The sequence below is a fragment of the Oncorhynchus kisutch genome, linkage group LG15 (genome assembly GCF_002021735.2).
Source record: "Oncorhynchus kisutch isolate 150728-3 linkage group LG15, Okis_V2, whole genome shotgun sequence".
Lineage (NCBI taxonomy): Eukaryota > Metazoa > Chordata > Actinopteri > Salmoniformes > Salmonidae > Oncorhynchus > Oncorhynchus kisutch.
The window spans coordinates 33,490,059-33,508,532 of NC_034188.2; the positions used below are offsets into that span (position 1 = coordinate 33,490,059).

At 42.5% G+C, this 18,474-nt stretch overlaps 1 protein-coding gene across 3 annotated transcripts in view; it reads left to right on the top strand.

The window, feature by feature from the left end:
* The first annotated feature begins 3,414 nt into the window (after window positions 1-3,414).
* LOC109905973 (large neutral amino acids transporter small subunit 3) overlaps window positions 3,415-18,474 on the top strand; it is a 35,887-nt gene continuing 20,827 nt past the window's right edge. Inside the window, exons 1-6 of one of the 3 annotated variants that reach the window (XM_031790157.1) lie at window positions 3,415-3,434; window positions 3,588-3,967; window positions 8,951-9,115; window positions 9,249-9,459; window positions 15,039-15,094; window positions 15,212-15,288. In XM_031790157.1, the coding sequence (XP_031646017.1) occupies window positions 8,962-9,115; window positions 9,249-9,459; window positions 15,039-15,094; window positions 15,212-15,288 (498 nt within the window). In that variant the 5' untranslated portion in view covers window positions 3,415-3,434; window positions 3,588-3,967; window positions 8,951-8,961. Of the gene's footprint in view, window positions 3,435-3,457; window positions 3,968-8,950; window positions 9,116-9,248; window positions 9,460-15,038; window positions 15,095-15,211; window positions 15,289-18,474 lie in introns of those variants that run through there. The other 2 variants (XM_031790159.1, XM_031790158.1) reach the window with 2 other exon arrangements.

Genomic DNA, 18,474 nt, shown 5'->3' on the forward strand with positions numbered 1-18,474 from the left:
ATTGAAATGTGCACAGGCAATCATGATAAAGACAAGGCAGTGGGCTTATTATTGAGTTAAAGCTGTGCTTCAAATAGTAGTGTTTAAGTCATTTAGCTCTGATATCAAAGGAGGCAGCACACAGCTTTTCACTCCATTGAATAAAAAAATCTGAAAGACAAACTAAAATGGTGTTCATTCCTTAAGTCAGTTAGATGTTTCTAAATAGACTCCTGTTTAGGCTATTTCCTACATCTTATGGCATCACAGGACAGATATTCATAGATACTCAAATGGTACAGCCTTCCATTGAGACTTACCTTAAAGCACAGCATTAATTAAATGATCTGGGCTTGAGTCATTGATAAGTCATTGTCTCAATGCAGCGGAGGGCTAAATGTCTGCTGAACTGTTCAATGCCAAGATTTAGGGAGGGCAGAGGGCCAGATATTATTGGGTGTTTGTTGGTGTCAAGTAGTGACCAAATCAGTTCTTTAAAATCCATCTTCAGCTGTTTTGAGCTGCCTTTCAAAATGTCATTGAATCCCACATGAACTATGATAAACTCAATTTCCTGATGCTGGTTTACACGTCGCCAGGGCTGTAGTAGAGCGGGTCGAGAGCTTCAAGTTTCTTGGTGTCCAAATCACTTCTTGATGTCCAAATCACAAAAACACAGTCATGAAGAGGGCATGACAATGCCTATTCCCCTTCAGGAGGCTGAAAAGATTTGGCATGTGACCTCAGATCCTCAAAAAGTTATACAGCTGCACCATTGAGAGGATGGCTGGTTGCATCACCGCTTGGTATGGCCTCCGACTGCAAGGTGCTACAGAGGGTAATGCATACGGCCCAGTATATCACTGGGGCCGAGCTTTCTGCCACCCAGGAACTCTATACGGGGCGGTGTCAGAGGAAGGCCCTAAAAATTTTCAAAGACTCCATTCACCCAAGTCATAGACTGTTCTCTCTGCTACCACACGGCAAGCGATTCCAGAGCACCAAGTCTGGGACCAAAAGGCTCCTTAACAGCTTCTACCCCTAAGCCATAAGACTGCTGAACAGTTAATGAAAAGGCTACCCAGACTATTTGCATTGACCCCCTCATTGTACCCCTTGATTACCTGTTTTTTTTAACACTGACTCTCTTGCACAGGCTCAATGTAAACTGAAGGGACACTAACCACACACTCACACATACACACTGGCATTCCAACACACACACACACACACACACACACATGCACACGCATACGCACACACACGCATGTATATTGATGCCACACACACATACATTCACATTCCTTCACATCCTTTACATATGCTGCTACTACTCTTTGTTTATTATCTATGCAAAGTCACTTTACCCCTACCTACATGTACATATTACCTCAATTACTTTGACAACCCCGTACCTCTGCAGATTAACTTGGTGCAGGTACCCCTTATACAGTGCCTTGCGAAAGTATTCGGCCCCCTTGAACTTTGCGACCTTTTGCCACATTTCAGGCTTCAAACATAAAGATATAAAACTGTATTTTTTTGTGAAGAATCAACAACAAGTGGGACACAATCATGAAGTGGAACGACATTTATTGGATATTTCAAACTTTTTTAACAAATCAAAAACTGAAAAATTGGGCGTGCAAAATTATTCAGCCCCCTTAAGTTAATACTTTGTAGCGCCACCTTTTGCTGCGATTACAGCTGTAAGTCGCTTGGGGTATGTCTCTATCAGTTTTGCACATCGAGAGACTGACATTTTTTCCCATTCCTCCTTGCAACAGCTCGAGCTCAGTGAGGTTGGATGGAGAGCATTTGTGAACAGCAGTTTTCAGTTCTTTCCACAGATTCTCGATTGGATTCAGGTCTGGACTTTGACTTGGCCATTCTAACACATGGATATGTTTATTTTTGAACCATTCCACTGTAGATTTTGCTTTATGTTTTGGATCATTGTCTTGTTGGAAGACAAATCTCCGTCCCATTCTCAGGTCTTTTGCAGACTCCATCAGGTTTTCTTCCAGAATGGTCCTGTATTTGGCTCCATCCATCTTCCCATCAATTTTAACCATCTTCCCTGTCCCTGCTGAAGAAAAGCAGGCCCAAACCATGATGCTGCCACCACCATGTTTGACAGTGGGGATGGTGTGTTCAGGGTGATGAGCTGTGTGGCTTTTACGCCAAACATAACGTTTTGCATTGTTGCCAAAAAGTTCCATTTTGGTTTCATCTGACCAGAGCACCTTCTTCCACATGTTTGGTGTGTCTCCCAGGTGGCTTGTGGCAAACTTTAAACAACACTTTTTATGGATATCTTTAAGAAATGGCTTTCTTCTTGCCACTCTTCCATAAAGGCCAGATTTGTGCAATATACGACTGATTGTTGTCCTATGGACAGAGTCTCCCACCTCAGCTGTAGATCTCTGCAGTTCATCCAGAGTGATCATGGGCCTCTTGGCTGCATCTCTGATCAGTCTTCTCCTTGTATGAGCTGAAAGTTTAGAGGGACGGCTAGGTCTTGGTAGATTTGCAGTGGTCTGATACTCCTTCCATTTCAATATTATCGCTTGCACAGTGCTCCTTGGGATGTTTAAAGCTTGGGAAATCTTTTTGTATCCAAATCCGGCTTTAAACTTCTTCACAACAGTATCTCGGACCTGCCTGGTGTGTTCCTTGTTCTTCATGATGCTCTCTGCGCTTTTAACGGACCTCTGAGACTATCACAGTGCAGGTGCATTTATACGGAGACTTGATTACACACAGGTGGATTGTATTTATCATCATTAGTCATTTAGGTCAACATTGGATCATTCAGAGATCCTCACTGAACTTCTGGAGAGAGTTTGCTGCACTGAAAGTAAAGGGGCTGAATAATTTTGCACGCCCAATTTTTCAGTTTTTGATTTGTTAAAAAAGTTTGAAATATCCAATAAATGTCGTTCCACTTCATGATTGTGTCCCACTTGTTGTTGATTCTTCACAAAAAAATACAGTTTTATATCTTTATGTTTGAAGCCTGAAATGTGGCAAAAGGTCGCAAAGTTCAAGGGGGCCGAATACTTTCGCAAGGCACTGTATAATAGCCTGGTTACTGTCATTGTCTTGTGTTACAATTTTCCTTTAGTTTATTTAGCACATTTTATATTACTTTTTTAAAAACTTTACATTTTCTACATAAGTTAGCATTTCATGGTAAGGTCTCCCTCCACCTGTTCTATTGCATGTGACAAATACAATTTGATTTGAACTTGTGATCAGACCAGCTCAGTTCATAGACTAAAAGTTTCAGACATAGTTGTTGCAATACAATTTCTGGCCTACAGGCGTCACCCATGTCTCGGGGACTGGGGCCCCGTACCCTATGCTGTGTGCTCTGAAGGATAGGGGGGCCATTTAATTGAGAGGGTACCCAAAGAAAATGTTGGCACTGTCAGAGGTTACAGATAGAGAAGGTGAATTTCTGTCCTGTATATATGAAACTTAATGTCACCAATTCGAATAGGTATAATGGAGGAAAGGGGAGTTTATCTTCTTTTCATGTTTTTATGTGAAAAGGTGAAAATCTTCTTCCTCATTCTCACGTTTTCATCGTTTTCACTTTCCAGGAGACTACAGGTAGCCTACGCCCAGTCCGCACTGGCAGAGAAGTCCACGACAAAGACAAAGGAATACAAATACGCTACCCATAGTGGGGAGTGGGCGGATTGCTATGAAGTCAAATTACAATGAGTGAAGTCAAATTCGGAGAGAAGGGAGAGTCAACCGAAGAGTACACGAAAAAAAACGTTTACATTATGCGGTGTCAGTAAAGACTCGTAAGAAGACGGTGTAGTTTCGATATAAGAGACCATTGTTTTGTTTTAGGAGGGGAAGAGAACTAGAAGAACGTGACATTTGAAAAATAGTTTTCTACAGCTAGAAACTTTCTCTCAGCGTTCTGTACTACAGACTGTGGTTTCTTTTTTGAGAAAGAAAGACAACTGAAGTAAGTGTTTTTTTTTTAATTGGAAACGTAAACATATTTTTGTTGACTTTATATGTAAAAGCGACAGTAAACGCGACAAATAAAAGCTAGAAAATGTGCGGAAATGCCACAAGCACCGGCCTCACTTCTCACACACGTGGCACGAGACTTCTAACTAGCTGAAGCGTCTGAATAGCGTTTTAGCAATTTCTTCCAGACGTAGATAGCTATATGTGCTTGTTAATTCGTTATTAAAATGACAAAAGTCGATTTGTTATGTTATGATATTTGCTTGTTATCTTTGGATGACAATAATGCCTATTAATTAGGCCAACTTAGCTAGCTAGCTTGTTATCTGAGCTGACATTAACCAGGTTAGCTAACATTACTATTTTGGAAGTGACTGTAGTTAACTGAGCCGGGTAACGTAACCAACCTAGATACTTCAGTCCACATTTGGCAAACCGGTCAATGTCAATATTTTGGCATTGGAACTAGCTGGCTAACTGCTGCTAGCTAATGTGATGGAGATGTGTAAAAATAAACTTGGTTATTTGAACTAATATATAGATATAGATAGTACCAGTCAAAACTTTGGACACCTACTCATTCAATGATTTTTCTTTTCTTTATTTTGTACTATTTTATGCATTGTTGAATAGTAGTGAAGACATCAAAACTATGAAATAACACATGGAATCATGTAGTAACCAAAAAAGTGTTAAACAAATATATATTTTTAAATATTTTAGATCCATCAAAGTAGCCACCCCTTTCCTTGATGACAGCTTTGCACACTCTTGGCATTCTCTCAACCAGCTTCATGAGGAATGCTTTTCCAACAGCCTGGGAAAGAGTTCCCACATATGCTGAGCACTTGTTGGCTGCTTGTCCTTCACTCTGCAGTCCAACTCATCCCAAACCATCTCAATTGGGTTGAGGTCTGGTGATGGTGGAGGCCAGGTCATTTGATGCAGCACTCCATCACTCTCCTTCTTGGTCAAATAGCCCTTATACAGCCTGGAGGTGTGTTTTGGGTCATTGTCCTGTTGAAAAACAAATGATAGTCCCACTAAGCGCAAACCAGATGGGATGGCGTATCGCTGCAGAATGTGGTGGCCATGCTGGTTAAGTGTGCCTTGAATTCTAAATAAATCACAGTGTCACAAGCAAAAGCACCATCACACCTCCTCTATGCTTCACGGTGGGAACCACCCATGCCAAAATTGTTCACCTACTCTGCGTCTCATAAAGACATAGCGGTTGGAACCAAAAATCTAAATTTTTGACAAATTTCCACTGATCTAATGTACATTGCGTGTTTATTTTGGCCCAAGCAAGTCTCTTCTTATTGGTGTCCTTTAGTAGTGATTTCTTTGTAGCAATTCGACCATGAAGGCCTGATTCACACAGTCTCCTCTGAACAGTTGTTGACGTGTCTGTTAGTGGAACACGCCCAATTTTTCAGTTTTTGATTTGTTAAAAAAGTTTGAAATATCCAATAAATGTCGTTCCACTTCATGATTGTGTCCCACTTGTTGTTGATTCTTCACAAAAAAATACAGTTTTATATCTTTATGTTTGAAGCCTGAAATGTGGCAAAAGGTCGCAAAGTTCAAGGGGGCCGAATACTTTCGCAAGGCACTGTACAAAGTACAAATAAAAACCATTGAATGAGCAGGTATGTCCAAACTTTTTTGATTAATCGGAACGGCCGATTTCAAGTTTTCATAACAATCGGAAATCTGTATTTTTTGGGCGGCAATTTTATTTAAATTTTATTTACACCTTTATTTAATCTTTATTTAACTAGGCAATCTTGCAACCTTACAGTTAACTAGTCCAACACAATAACCACCTGCCTCTCTCTCGTTGCACTCCACAAGGAGACTGCCTGTTATGCAGTAAGCCAAGTTAAGTTGCTAGCTAGCATTAAACTTATCTTAAAAAACAATCAATCATAATCACTAGTTAACTACACATGGTTGATGATATTCCTAGATATTATCTAGCGTGTCCTGTGTTGCATATAATCTGACTGAGCATATAATGTGATTGAGCATACAAGTATCTAAGTATCTGACTGAGCAGTGGTAGGCAGAAGCAGGCGCGTAAACATTCATTCAAACAACACTTTCGTGCGTTTTGCCAGCAGCTCTTCGTTGTGTGTCAAGCATTGCGCTGTTTATGACTTCAAACCTATCAACTCCCGAGATGAGGCTGGTGTGACCGAAGTGAAATGGCTGGCTAGTTAGCGCGCGCTAATAGCGTTTCAAACTTCACTCGCTCTGAGCCTTGGGGTGGTTGTTTCCCTTGCTCTGCATGGGTAACGCTGCTTCGATGTGGTGGCTGTTGTCGTTGTGTTGCTGGTTCGAGCCCAGGGAGGAGCGAGGAGAGGGACGGAAGCTATACTGTTACACTGGCAATACTAAAGTGCCTATAAGAACATCCAATCGTCAAAGGTTAATGAAATACAAATGGTATAGAGGGAAATAGTCCTATAATAACTACAACCTAAAACGTCTTACCTGGGAATATTGAAGACTCATGTTAAAAGGAACCACCAGCTTTCATAGGTTCTCATGTTCTGAGCAAGGAACTGAAACGTTAGCTTTCTTACATGGCACATATTGCACTTTTACGTTCTTCTCCAACACTTTGTTTTTGCATTATTTAAACAAATTGAACATGTTTCGTTATCTACTTGAGGATACATTTATTTTATTGATATTAAGTTAAAATAAGTGTTCATTCAGTATTGTTGTAATTGTCATTATTACAAATACATTTTTTAAAATCGGTATCGGCTTTTTTGGTCCTCCAATAATCGGTATCGGCGTTGAAAAATCATAATCGGTCGACCTCTAATGTGTGTGTGTGTGGGTCCTAAATTTGAGGACATGGGGTCAGCAAGAATGAACTTCACTTCCTTCCTAACATAGCGAAGACCCACTACCACCCCACAGAGTCGGTAACCAGAGACAAGTTTGAGGTTAGGCCCGTAGAGGGACAGCTGTGAGCGAGTCACTGATCACGCACTATTGGGAACAGAAGTCCCGTGCTGTGGGTTGTTTATTGACTGAGAACATGAAAGTAAATTGTTTTCCCTGACGACTTGTCCTGTTGTCCAGCCCATGAGGTTGGTAAACCCCACTGGTCAAGGTCAGATTCAGAATGATCCCTTGGGGAGAGAGCGAGTGGAGAGAATTAGTTTTAAAAACAGTGTAATAATAACCATGTCATAAGTATTTCTAATAGGCTTCCACACATTTTCAAACCTCTAACCTACACACAGCCTTATTTATAGCTGAGTAAATATCAAGTAGAAGTTTGTTACATCATGTTGCATCATTCACCTGTATCCTAGCTAGGCTAGAGGTGTACAGTAGTCTGTGATACAGGCACTGCAGGAAATAATGTGGGTTTGTGGTCTGCTCTTTCTCCAACAGACACAAACATTACACACTTCGCTGTGATATGATAGGGGTTGGCAGGTGTTTGTTAACTGTAAATGACCTTGTTTCTTTGTGCTTCTACTTGTTTGCAAGCCTCTGTAGTGCGTATTCACCTCAGCTCCCAAGACTGCGCTAATGGACGAGTCGTTCATTTGGGTGTAAACCTGTCTTTCCGTCTAGTGTTGGGGTTCAGTCTCTCGCTCTGTCAGAGATTTGTTGAATGGTGAATGTTGAATCATTGAAAAACAAATACAAGGGGATGGAATTTAGATGTTATTTTTGGTGCACTACTCAAAAATATAACATGTCCACATATCTTACACCGGTACAGTCACCCTTCTACACTCCCCTCTTTATTACAAACAACTATTTACCCACTCAAGGCCAAGAGGAAGGAAGGAGTGATAACAGCACAAGTAGGGAGGAAAAGAGGCAGGAAATCTTGTGAAGTGAGAGAACCCACAAATGCTGATGCTGCAGATACTCAACTAGTCTAAAGAAGGACAGTTTTATTGCTTCAGCTGTGCTAAAATAATTGCAAAGGGGTTTTCTAATGATCAATTAGCCTTTTAAAATGATAAACTTGGATTAGCTAACACAACGTGCCATTGGAACACAGGAGTGATGGTTGCTGATAATGGGCCTCTATACGCCTATGTAGATAATCCATTCCCCCCCCCTTTTCCAGCTACAATAGTAATTTACAACATTAACAATGTCTACACTGTATTTTTTATCAGTTTGATATTTTAATGGACAAAAAAATGTGCTTTTCTTTCAAGAAGAAGGACATTTCTAAGTGACCCTGAACTTTTGAACGATAGTGTACGTTGCTAAGTGCCTGTGAAGATGTTCCTCATTGTTGAGAGTGTAAAGAGAGTCGTGTGTGATTGTGTGTCCAGCATGGGGTGTCAGTTACAAGAGAGATTGCCCTCTTCAGATACTTTCTTGGGACAAAGGATTGAGCTGTTCTATGCTTAATCACATTACACACAGTCTCACACACACACACACACACACACACACACATTCTCTTATCTCCCCCCCGACACACACCACCCATTTTTTTTTTCTCTCACAGCCATCTCTCAATAAAACACATGCTCTCGGTCTGTCCTTAAGACACACATGCACAGTTTTGTATTGCTCTCCTTGTGGGGACCAAATAATTGATTCCCATCCAAAATACTATTTTCCCTAACCCTAACCCATTTTGCCTCGTGGGGACCGGCAAAATGGCCCTACTAGCCAAATTTTCATTTTTTACTGTCCTTGTGAGGACTTCTGGTACCCACAAGGATAGTTAAACAAAAACACGCGCACACACACCGGACTCCCTCATAAATTATGTTGAATGGGTTTCCTGTTCACATCTGTCCAACCCCCACTTAGGCAAACTCAAGACCACTGACACAGATGCCCCACTCTCACTGACTGGATCCTAGCCAGTGTCCACTTGTCAAAGTGACATACTGGCCTATAGCTGGAAATGTGTAGTCTAATACTGTACTGTTGGCTGTAACATCTACATGAATCTCTCTCTCGCTAGCAGCAGCAGCAATGGCGCCCTCTCTCCTCCAGGCCTATAGGAGGCGCTGGTGGATGGCTATGACGGCGGTGTTGGAGAACCTTCTGTGTTCTGCCGTGCTGCTGGGATGGGGCTCACTCCTCCTCATGCTGAAGGGCGAGGGCTTCTACTCACACCTCTGCTCAGGTAGAACACACACACACACAGAGGAGGAAGACAGTTTCACGCTGTCTCTCATGCACACACTATTCCTCAGCATACATTATATGTTATCAAGGATGAGGGGTCACCTCTCCCACTCCCCCTTTCTCTCCCATAGAGAATGACACAGAGAATGACACGAATGCCCACGTGCTGGCGCTGGGCAACAAGTCCTCCTGGGAGAGTGGTATCTGGGTGAGCTGTGTGGACCAGGAGGAGATGCTCAACCTGGGCTTCACCATCGGCTCCTTCCTCCTCAGCGCTGCCACCCTGCCCCTGGGCATCCTCATGGACAAGTACGGCCCGCGTCCACTACGCCTCCTCGGCAGGTAATAATAGAACATTAACTAGTGGTGGGCACCAATAGCGATAATTCGGTATGGTTTCGATATCGTTTGATATGGATATGAGCAAGGTATATCTTGACATGGGTTTATCCTTGCCGTTAACCTACACAATTATGTAAAAGAGCATACGTTACTGTTGGGGGCGGTAGCCTTGAGAGTTAGCTAGAGAGTTAACAGCTTCAATATCCTTTATACCATCAACTGCCGTTGTGCCGTTGAGCAAGGCACTATACCACTAAGTGCTCCAGGGACGCTGGTAGGCAATAAAGCAAAAATGTTATTGAATGGTATTGTCCCTGCTAGCACAAGACCCTCTCACGACTTCTGAACTTAGCATACTTAAAGGAAAATGTTTCTTTAGTCCATTGTTGATATAGTCCCAAAATGTGTTGCGTGTCAGCAATCAAGTTTTCAAGCATTTTGAAAGTTAAACATCTTAAACTTGATTGCTGACATGCAAAACATTTTGGGACTATATCAACAATGGATGAATGAGGGGCCTCCCGGGTGGCGCAGTGGTTAAGGGCACTGTACTGCAGGCTCTGTCGTAACCAGCCGCGACCGGGAGGTCCATGGGGCGACGCATTGGCCTAGCGTCGTCTGGGTTAGGGAGGGCTTGGCCGGTAGGGATGTCCTTGTCTCTTCGCGCACCAGTGACTCCTGTGGCGGGCCGGGCACAGTGCGCGCTAACCAAAGTTGCCAGTTGCACGGTGTTTCCTCCGACACATTGGTGCGGCTGGCTTCCGGGTTGGATGCGCGCTGTGTTAAGAAGCAGTGCGGCTTGGTTGGGTTGTGTATCGGGGGACGCATGACTTTCAACCTTCGTCTCTCCCGAGCCCGTACGGGAGTTGTAGCGAGGAGACAAGATAGGAGCTACTAAAAAACAATTGGATACCACGAAATTGGGGAGATAAAGGGGTAAAATAAAAATAAATAAAAACAATGGATGAATGAAACATGCCAAAAGAGAGTTTTTGGTTGGAATTTTCCTTTAACTGCCTGCTGATTGCCATCATCGGGCTTCCCATTGTATTCAAACTGATTGGGTATGTTAAGCCCCCCCAGTACATTCACCCCTGGCCCAATGATTCAGAGAGTTTTAATTGTCACATGTACAGGGTTGCAGGTGTGATTGCAGGGTACAGTGAACATTTTAGGCTTGGAGCTCCAACATGCAGGACTAAGTGAAGAAAAATAATGACAGTGGTAATAAAAACAATTGAAATAGCACTATATAATAACAACTGTGGCAGTGATGAATAAATCATGTCCATTGGGGTGGAGGCAGAGTAAAGACTGAGGGGATGCGGTGGAATGACCATAGGGGGAGCAGCAGCATGACCTTTGAGTGAAATAAAAACAAAAAAGTAAAAATATACAATCAAACAACTGCAACAGTGATGAATGTCGTTGGGGTGGGGCCAGATTAAAGTCGGCTGGGGGGTGGGGCAGCAGGAGAAGGAATGTCCATGGGGGAGTAGCTGGTAAGGTAATGTCAGAGTTGAGCGTGTGTGGGGGGATGTCCGTGGGGGGGGGGGGGGGGGGGGGAGTAGCGGAGGTAATGGCCATAAGGGGGAGTAGGTAGCTGACTAGTGGTGGCTATCCAGCAGCCTGATGGTCTGAGGCTAGATGATCATCTTGGCCTTCCTGCGACACCTGGTGTTGTAGGTGTCTTGTAGGTCAGGCAGTGTGTACCCAATGCACATATCACCCTCTTAAGAGCCTTGTGGTCCGTGGCGTTAAGAGTTGCTGTGATGTAGCCCGACAGTATGCTCTCGATGGGGCTCTTGTTGAACACTGCGAGATCCCTCTGGAACATGCCGAATTTCTTCAGCATCCTGAGGTTGAAGAGGGGAATTCCCGCCGCCTTCACTAGGTTGTCTGTGTGGTTGGACCATTTCACATTCTCTGAGATGTGTATGCAGAGGAATTGTAAGTTGTGGACCGTCTCCATGGTGCTCAAAACAGTGGCGCGTGAATTCTAATTGGTCGGACCAACGCTGTACATCCCTGATCACCGGAACTTCCATCTTGAGTCATTGTTTGTAGTCGGGAAGAAGCAAGATGGAGTCATGATTGGATTTTTCAAAAGTAGGACCGTTGAGGGCCTTATACCTGTGTGGAAAATTCATGTAGCAGTGGACAAGAGTAGAATTTTCGGGAGCACGGTTCTCAAATTACTTCTGTTAAAGTCCCCCGCCACAATGAACGCTGCCTTCGGGAATGAGGTTTCCATTTTGTTCAGGGTCCAATGAAGATCTTTGAGAGCCCTTTTGGCGTCAGTTTGGGGCGGGATGTACACAGCCATGGCGACAATCCCGGACATCATTTTATAATCAAGTATTCCAAGTCCCGGAAGCAGAAACCAGCAAGGTCCTGTACATTTCCCCCATCGCACCATGTGTTATTGGTCATAAAGCAGAGCCCACCAACCTTGCTCTTGCCAGAGAGAGCCTGCTTCCTATCTGTGCGAAAAACTGTAAAACCCGCTGGTTGTATATAATCCGTCTTGATGCCGGAGGAAAGCCAAATCTCAGAAAAACATGTTAGCGGATCTGATGTCCCTCTGGAAGGAGATCCTCACTCTGAGTAAGTCAAGTTTGTTCAATGGGCAATCAGAACTTTGCAAAGCCATGAAAGTGATGTCCACCGAGTTGTAATGTTAGAGGGTTTTCACGCTAACTAGACTTTTCTCAGAAATACCCTCTGCTACACATGTACTTGTCACGCCTGCCCCTGCACCCCTCGAGTGCCAGGCTGCCCTTCATTACGCACACCAGTCACCATTATTATGCGCATCAGCGCTCATTGGACTCAGCGGGACTCCTTCACGTTGTTGATTGCCCCTCTATGTGTCTGTTCCTCGGTGTTGTTACCTGTGTCAGCATTATTGTCGGAATGTCGTTTTGTTCCCCCCCCCATCCAGATGCTTTTGTTGTTTTGTTTGATGTTTGTTTTCCATTAAATGTTCACTCCCTGTACTTGCTTTTTGTCTCCAGCTTCGGTCCTTAGAATACTGCAATATAAACTTGCGAACCTGTTGTTGTGTCTTTACTATCATTAACTGAAGACTTTTAGCTTTTATCAAATGAGTCTCTGTAATTATTATTACGCGATTTAAACTGATTAATCATGTAACTGTAATTAAGTAGGAAGTCGGGGCACCAAGGAGAATATTCGGATTACAAAGTTAGAATTTTCCTAATATTTTCATATCTGATCAATAGTCTTTTGATTAATGAATTCTTCTTTACCTCGCGTTAGTCTCATTCCAAACGTAAATTGTTATCTGCACGAACCCAGTCTTCAGTATGAGTCATCCATACATCAATTGTCTTAAATCATTTCTTTATTAACTAACTAAACAATCACAGAAGTGCACACACAAACAAAGTAAACATGGTTACAAGAAATGATAGGGAATGTGCCCTAGTGGGCTAAACCGGCATAGCAGCTTGTTAGACAAAAGTGGAGTGGGGGTCAGCTGAGAAGTCACTACAGAGTTGATAATTATAACAATCAATATATATATTTACGAGTCTGTCCGCCCTCTCTGTCGTGGTTAGAATGGTTATTTCAGAGTGACATTCATTCATGTCGTTATGGATAGATGTTTCGGCGGTTGTCGTTCTTCGCGTTCAATGATACCGAATTCCTAGCTGGAGACTAGTAATTCATATCAAAGACTTGTTCTTATTCTGTCGGTATCGATAGTCTTAAGAGTTTAACCACGTGGTATGGTTAAAAGATTCAGCCATCTACTCAAACCTTGTCCCTCTCGTTATTGAGGTAAGCTGGTCTATAACCTTTGTCCTCTCGTAATTGAGGGAAACATGGTCTGTTGAGAAATTCTCAACGTGGGGGCTTTAATCGGGAGAGCAGAAAAAGGCCTGTCCCAGGATGCCCGACCATAACTGTGCTGGTGGGCGGTCCTCTGATTTAGTTAAACTCCGAAGGGAATTGGCGTTTTCCTTCATTAAACAGTCCAAAATCACATTACACAATTTCACAAACAGTATCATTCACACTCATTCATCTTATACAACTATTAGATGTAAACCTCATATCTGAGGATATTATAGAAACAGCGTTATGGTAATGTGGCCGTATTGTCTCCCATGACTTTCACAAAATTTTACCAAACGGACCAGATTGTAGCTGGATTCTTCGCCGATCTTTTATACCTTCTCCAGAACATAAATGTTGTTCGGACCTCAAGTTCTGTGAGGTGGAAGAAATTCCTTTGTTCTCTTCTATGAAAATTCACTCTGTCTCTCTACTGTGGCCATGAGGAGATAATCTCCTCCAGGAATTTACGACTTCTCTCGGACCACAGGAGCCTGGGTGTAGGAGACAGGGAGAGGGGGATGGGGCTTGCTGTACCCAAAGAGGGCAACGTCATGACACTGTCATGCCTGGACCGCTGCCTCTAGAAGTAGCGCACGACACTCGCCTGCCAGTTGCCTCCCTCTACACTCTTAGAAAAAAAGCAAACTAAAAAGGATACTCATCTGTACCCATAGGAAAATCATTTTTGGTTCCAGATAGAACCATATTGGGTTCCATGTAGAACCTTTCCACAGTTTTTCCGGAAATTGTAGTAACAGCCTGAAATGATTGCCCTAGCTTTAAATCTTGTGTTATTTTTTTTTGCATGGCTGAGATCCAGGCAAGAAGCAACCTCCCTAGGGAATTATCAAAGTTTTCAGTGAAACGTCAGCATTCAGCTACAGCCAGCATGTTTGTGAGGATGCAGGAATTATTTTGTATGCTAGCTAAGGTTACCTAGCTGTGTAGCCTATATTATAATATGAATGACACTATGATAACGTTACAGTACTTTTATATTTGAATAGGAGGGGTAAACATTCATGATTGATATGCCAACGTTACTTGATCAGGAAGCAAGTTTGTTCGCTAGCTCGCAGGAGTTAGCTGTGTATTGTCAGCTAATTTTAATGTGTATGGACAAGAGAATAAATCCTTAATTGTCTGCAAATGCTTGTGGATTGTTGCATTATTCACGAGAGTAATATGGTTTGGTTGCATTATTCAATATTGTAGTATGTTTCAGAAGAAAAGTTGCTGGGATCGTTAAATAGTTTGTGCTAGTGGCTTCTGAAATATTTACGGGCAGTTTGAGCTGAGGAGCGAGAATGTTGCGTTGCCAACCACAATGACAGGTAAGGCAAGGATGTGATGTGAATTGAAAAGTAGAAATCTCTTTTGCCTGTCCGTTCCTCAGACTCTCCATCTCTCGTAGTGGGAATAGGGCCTTATTAATTTTGTGTGTTTGTCTTTGTGACTGTGTGTGTGACAGACGAAAGCGGTGTGTGTGTGTGAACTCTGTAATGACTGATAGTGGGTGTAGGAGAACACCAGCCTCGTTGGAATCTCTTCCTGGGGGAAAAGTGGGAGATGGAGAGCAAATAGAGATATTTGACAAATAAACCCCATCTCTCTCATTGGCCTGAAATGCACCATTATTTGTTAATACATTTATAATAATGTATTCCATATTTTATATATCCATCTAAAAATTTAACTTTCTTTTTCTGCAGTTTTTGTTTTGGTCTCTCCTGTGCCATAATGTCAATATCAGCGTGCCATCCTAAATGTAAGTGACAGACATTATCCCCAACAACACAAAATACACACAGTCACTTGCTGATACCTGTAGATGACAGACCTAGTTATTTTTAAACAATGCTTTGCTGCTCTCTCCTCTTATCAGGGCTCTCTGCTCTCATCTTTCTGGCCCTCTCCTTCAACGGCTTCGGTGGCATTTGCTTGACCTTCACCTCCCTCACGGTGAGACACACAGACACACAGAGAAAGGAACAATATTTCACTGCGACACTGTTCTCTACACTGTTCAGACAAGACGGGCTGAAACCCCGCCCCTGTCACTTAACATACAGACCGTTCCTCCACGCTGTGCCTGTTTCTCTCAGAATGCACTCGGATTCTTTCAAAACAGCAACAAAACTGCTTTCAACATTGCTTCTAAATATGAATCCACATATTTTTTCTATTATAATATTAGTTTGTGTATCTTGCTCTTTGCAAAATGAGAGTTAGTCTAAGGAAGCTAGCATGTGCCTAATGCTATTCGTTTACTAGCTAGCTGCCCTTTAGCTAGGGCAAAGCAAACGTTAGCTCTAACACAGGTTGCTACCTGTGGTGTATATCAGCATGTTTGTGCAATGGCGTCTTCTGAATCATATAGCCTATTCTAAAATCTTTGTCTAAATGTAACATTTATGCATCTATTCAAATGATATTAGGGTCCTCTGAGAAACACTGACCAGCACTTTGGCTCCTATCCTGTCATAACACCTACCTGGATTTTCTGTTGATATGCCAAAGAACACCAACCATAGAGTAATCATTCTATTAGATGTTAGATGTTGCCCATATTGCACTAACAACCTGATAACCTGACCTTCATGCAAACATTTGGTGGCTTAGAAAGGAAAAAGGATATCTTCTTCAGATGTGCATCAGAAGTAGGATTCATTTAGGCCCAATGTTGGCTACATCTAAATCAATAAAAAATACATCTGGTGCTCCTACATTATGTGGTGCTCCTCTTTTTTTAAAGTTAGGAGCATCAGTGCTACCAATAGAACATTTTAATTTATACAACTGGTGGGTGTAATCCTGAATGCTGATTGGTTAAAACCATATTCCAGCCGGTGTCTATTCCACAAGTTACCACTGGCTAAATCTATGACATTAAAATGCCTATTTACTCTGTTTCATCCGACTGCTCAATCCACTGTCTCATCAGCCCAGCCATGCACTTTATACATTTGAACTCCACTATAAAAAAGCATCTAGACATTTAGACAGACATTTAATTTTCAACAGTGGAGATTTGTATAAACCTTGCTGTCTGTCTCTGACATTTGCAACATTGTTTCAATATTCAAATTCGATCTCCAGCTGTCCCATAGTAATGAACGTGTCGGGATGAGACCGGGGCAGTCAGTCAGTTCGAAATCATGAATCAGCTTGCATAATTTGTATGGATATATACAATGAAATGTCAATTGAAAAAGGTCAAACGAAACAAAGTGCAGCTAGTTTGCAGTCTTTCCAGCTTCAATTTGATGTGATTGGGTTAGCTGTGTTGTCTAGCTCCTCTGAACAACAGTGTCCTGACGAGTGAGCACAATTTCTATGCCAGGCGAAATCACGCTTCATTAGTTCATTGTCCTGGATGTATTCAAAAAATGTCACTAGAAAACAGCTTATGCGAATGCAGCTACTTTGCTGTTATTCTGGCTGCACTGACGTAACAGTAAGTTAGCCGTAGTTGGCTAGCTAGCAAGCGAACGTTACCAGCCAGTATGGCAATGGAACATTTAGAACCAACAACTGAGTCTCATCCATAGATGCAGAACAAAAAGACTGAACGACTAGGTCGTATCTCTAGCAACCGAACCGATAGAACGAATGACCAGCCAGCTTGGGTAGGAACCCTAGATTTGTGTCAAGGCTCTTGGTGAAGGATGAAATAGTATGAATAAATTCGTCAAAATAGCGTTTCTAATGAAAATTATTTTAATATGTTGGTAGCCCGTTGTATTAAAGTGATAATGCCCTCAAAGCCGATGTTTGGAGGATATATTGGCACTGTTAACAACAGCCGTGCCTATTTTATATATATATATAAATATATATATCGTCCAAACACTGGCTTCTCCGGCATTGTCACTTAATTAGAGCCGTGGTTGTAGGGCCCTATAAAATCAGTTATCTTTAGCTAAATTCTAATTTCCCATTTTAGTATTTTTCTTATTTACCTTGTTTCATTCAGGTTTTACTCAATCACACTTTTGTGATTCTTTTTTATTTTAAGTCCACAACAATGCTTAAACCACATCGGGAGATCCCTTTCGAGGTCTGGAAACAGTAAATTTAAAAAATGGGGGAGGGGGTGTGTAATTGCCCTTTTAATTCAATTTCAATCAGTTTGTCTAGCTGTGTTTTTTTATGTGCTGTACATTTGACAGTGTAGGCTACATACAGTGGGGCAAAAAAGTATTTAGTCAGCCACCAATTGTGCAAGTTCTCCCACTTAAAAAGATGAGAGGCCCTGCGATACAAACAATTATACACTACTCAAAAAAATAAAGGGAACACTAAAATAACACATCCTAGATCTGAATGAATGAAATATTCTTATTAAATACTTTTTTCTTTACATAGTTGAATGTGCTGACAACCAATTCACACAAAAATGATCAATGGAAATCAAATGTATCAACCAATGGAGGTCTGGATTTGGAGTCACACTCAAAATTTTAAGTGGAAAACCACACTACAGGCTGATCCAACTTTGATGTAATGTCCTTAAAACAAGTAAAAATGAGGCTCAGTAGTGTGTGGCCTCCACGTGCCTGTATGACCTCCCTACAACGCCTGGGCATGCTCCTGATGAGGTGGTGGATGGTCTCCTGAGGGATCTCCTCCCAGACCTGGACTAAAGCATCCGCCAACTCCTGGACAGTCTGTGGTGCAACGTGGCGTTGGTGGATGGAGCGAGACATGATGTCCCAGATGTGCTCAATTGGATTCGGGTCTGGGGAACAGGCGGGCCAGTCCATAGCATCAAAGCCTTCCTCTTGCAGGAACTGCTGACACACTCCAGCCACATGAGGTCTAGAATTGTCTTGCATTAAGAGGCCAACTGCACCAGCATATGGTCTCACAATGGGTCTGAGGATCTCATCTCGGTACATAATGGCAGTCAGGCTACCTCTGGCGAGCACATGGAGGGCTGTGCAGCCCCCCCAAAAAATGCCACCCCACACCATGACTGACCCACCGCCAAACCGGTCATGCTGGAGGATGTTGCAGGCAGCAGAACGTTCTCCACGGCGTCTCCAGACTGTCAAGTCTGTCACGTGCTCAGTGTGAACCTGCTTTCATCTGGGAAAAGCACAGGGTGCCAGTGGCGAATTTGCCAATCTTGGTGTTCTCTGGCAA